This window comes from Asparagus officinalis, chromosome 5 (genome assembly GCF_001876935.1).
Source record: "Asparagus officinalis chromosome 5, Aspof.V1, whole genome shotgun sequence".
Classification (NCBI taxonomy): domain Eukaryota; kingdom Viridiplantae; phylum Streptophyta; class Magnoliopsida; order Asparagales; family Asparagaceae; genus Asparagus; species Asparagus officinalis.
The window spans coordinates 117,638,228-117,640,956 of NC_033798.1; the positions used below are offsets into that span (position 1 = coordinate 117,638,228).

The 2,729-nt window shown below is 37.8% G+C and overlaps 1 protein-coding gene across 1 annotated transcript in view; it reads right to left on the reverse strand.

Annotated features, from left to right (window-relative positions):
• Positions 1-2,729, reverse strand: part of LOC109840878 (clustered mitochondria protein-like) — a 23,948-nt gene that overhangs the window by 6,921 nt on the left and 14,298 nt on the right. The window contains exons 14-18 of the mRNA XM_020409689.1: positions 1,154-1,262; positions 980-1,066; positions 493-627; positions 220-390; positions 52-138 (exon numbers count right to left, since the gene is read on the reverse strand). Of these exons, the coding sequence (XP_020265278.1) occupies positions 52-138; positions 220-390; positions 493-627; positions 980-1,066; positions 1,154-1,262 (589 nt within the window). The remainder of the gene's footprint in view (positions 1-51; positions 139-219; positions 391-492; positions 628-979; positions 1,067-1,153; positions 1,263-2,729) is intronic.

Sequence of the window (2,729 nt, forward strand, 5' to 3'; positions counted from 1 at the left end):
AACATGGATATAAGCCAAAAATACAGAAATGAAATGGAAAGACTTGCTCACCTTAAGGATATGTTTGGCTGACCTAACAATGATCTCAGTGGTACATAAATCCCATAAATGAGGCAGATGTTTGGTCATGTTAGCTACCTGAGTAACACAATAAATCCAATCAGTTAGTAGAAACAAGACAACATTTTAGGGGACTCATAGGTAAATGGAGATGCTTACCTTTCCAAGGTAGCGGACATTTATCCCATAAAAGTGAAGGTTATCAGTCAATGTTTGGCCATCCATTGGTGAAATCTCAAGATTACACAGATCATGGACAAATTTTGGAATAACAATATCTGTAAGATATGAACCAGCCTTTCTCACATACACTTCATCTGCAGCAATCTCCTGTAATAGAAGAGGGAAATTTTGAGGGTTATAGACAAAGAGATTGTGAAAATCATATATGCAAAGCACAATTAATATAGAAACCAAACATTAAGAATTTACCTCTTCACTGCCTCCCAGTTTAAACTCCATAAGTACATTGGGATTCAAAAGTATTTCTGCAGAGGGTTTGCAAGTGTCATCCATAGCAGAAGCATATTCTTCACTAGCCTCTTTATGCACATTGGTTGATGTCTCCTGCAGAAAGAATAATAAGTTTATTTGAACTAAGCTTTTTACCATGAGAATGAGGTTTGCTATGGCACACAAGGAATTTATTGTCAACCTGACAACCTACATTTTTTTTAACTTGGTGCCAAATCCTCTCCGAGGTAACTTTACAGTTCAAGGTCACGAAAAAACAGTCTGCCAAGATTCAAGCAGACTAAAAAGAATTTTGGAGAATTAAATTTTCTATAAGCAATTACATTTAAACACGAAGGCGCTAATAAACCTAACAAAACCAAATAGAACATACTCTCAGCAGATAAATCAAACTAAAATCCAAAATATCTCAAATCGGTATCTACTTCAAACTTTCGGAACTCACTGTGAGATCAGCAATAGTATTTTGTGAATCCGGTGCTACTTGAACTTCTTCAGTCACAGCTTGAGAGGATGCCTTTGTAGCTTCATCCTTGCTCCCATTTAAATGTAGTATAATCAGGAAGGGAACATGAATTACCATTAAAATACTATGAATGAGAATAAAATGTGAGGATACCTGGCAAAACGAAGTGACAAGCTCGGGCCTCAAAACACAAAATCGAGATCCAGGTCCAGTGCAGTTCGAATCGCGAGGGGTTACCCTCATCAGGTCCAAAAGATAATGCCTAAACATCAGAAGGAAACATGAAAAGGAATTAAGAACAAAAAAAACTAATAGATGAACTTCAAAACATACCAGTTATTGTAAAACTTAAGATTAGATATCAGTAAGATGTACTGATTTATTGCACCCTTGGAAACATGATAAGCATAAGTTAGTCCCTCACACACGCACGCGCACACATTCACACATACACTGCCACGCCGCGAGCCCGCACACGCATGCACACACAGCCTGATATTAAATCTTTGGAAGAGAAGCAAAACCTGCAGCAATCCACGGAACCTCACGTGTGCGCACACGAAGCTGCACTCGCATAAATGCACGTATGGACAAATCCATGTATGTAAGGGAATTGGGAAATTATTTGATATTCTTACGAATAACCAACTCAGTATGCTCCTAAATGTAGAATGTCATTCATTATGGATGTTTATATTTCTTCATTATGATTGAAACACAATTGTCGATCAAATGCCTGAATTATAGGGCCTAAATAGCCGATACATGATGTATGATCCTATCTTTTACTGATCAGAACTCCACTAAATAGTTGATACTCTTGCGAATAACCAATTTGCTATGCCCATGCAGCATGCCATCATCATGGATGATTATATTTCTTCATCTCGATTAAAACAGGATTGTCATTCTAACGCCTGAATAATAGCTCCTAAATAGTCGATACATGATGGGTGATTACTGATCTAAACTTCACTAAAAGGCGTACGATATTTGAAATATTGTCGTGTCTTGTCCATTTTTAGTACACCTCGTATGTTTCAAGTATGTAGAACTCATGATACTTGAATGATAATTTTTGTGTTGCACATTCTAAATGGAACACAACATTCATATTACCTGAATTAAATCCTCAATGTACATGAATTTTGCTCACGGATCCCTTTGATGTATGTAGATCATAGTTAACCAAAGCAAACCTCAAACTACATCCTTTCTTTTGATCTTTCTTTCATCTACTTCTTGTTAGTTCCTCGAGGTGATCAGACCATTTAAACACAACACCGCCTGTTCAAATGAAATATAGACAAGCTGTAGATGGGCCTTAATAATTTGGTGGACCATCTTAAGATCTAATATTCCTCTATGTTGTTTCTCACCGCCTGCTGCAGGAAACCAAGGTCTCCAAACTGCATTTTTCATCTTTTAAATTTTAGAGTGCAAATATCATGAACTGTGAGAACGACAAACTGGATGAACTGGGCAATGGAATTATAACCTAGGTGAGAACGGGCTCCGAGTTCTTTGACAGCATGTATATTCACAATTATGGGCTGACAAGTATAGGGATATACAGCAAAACCATACAGAAGAGAAGGGAATTTTTCAGCAAATCGCACAAGTCCCCACAGCCCCTGTGCTTCCTACAACACAGGTGATCAAAGTCACATGCAAGTGAGCATATGATTGCAGTGAGTTACATCTATCCTCCCTATCCCCACAGCCGCAG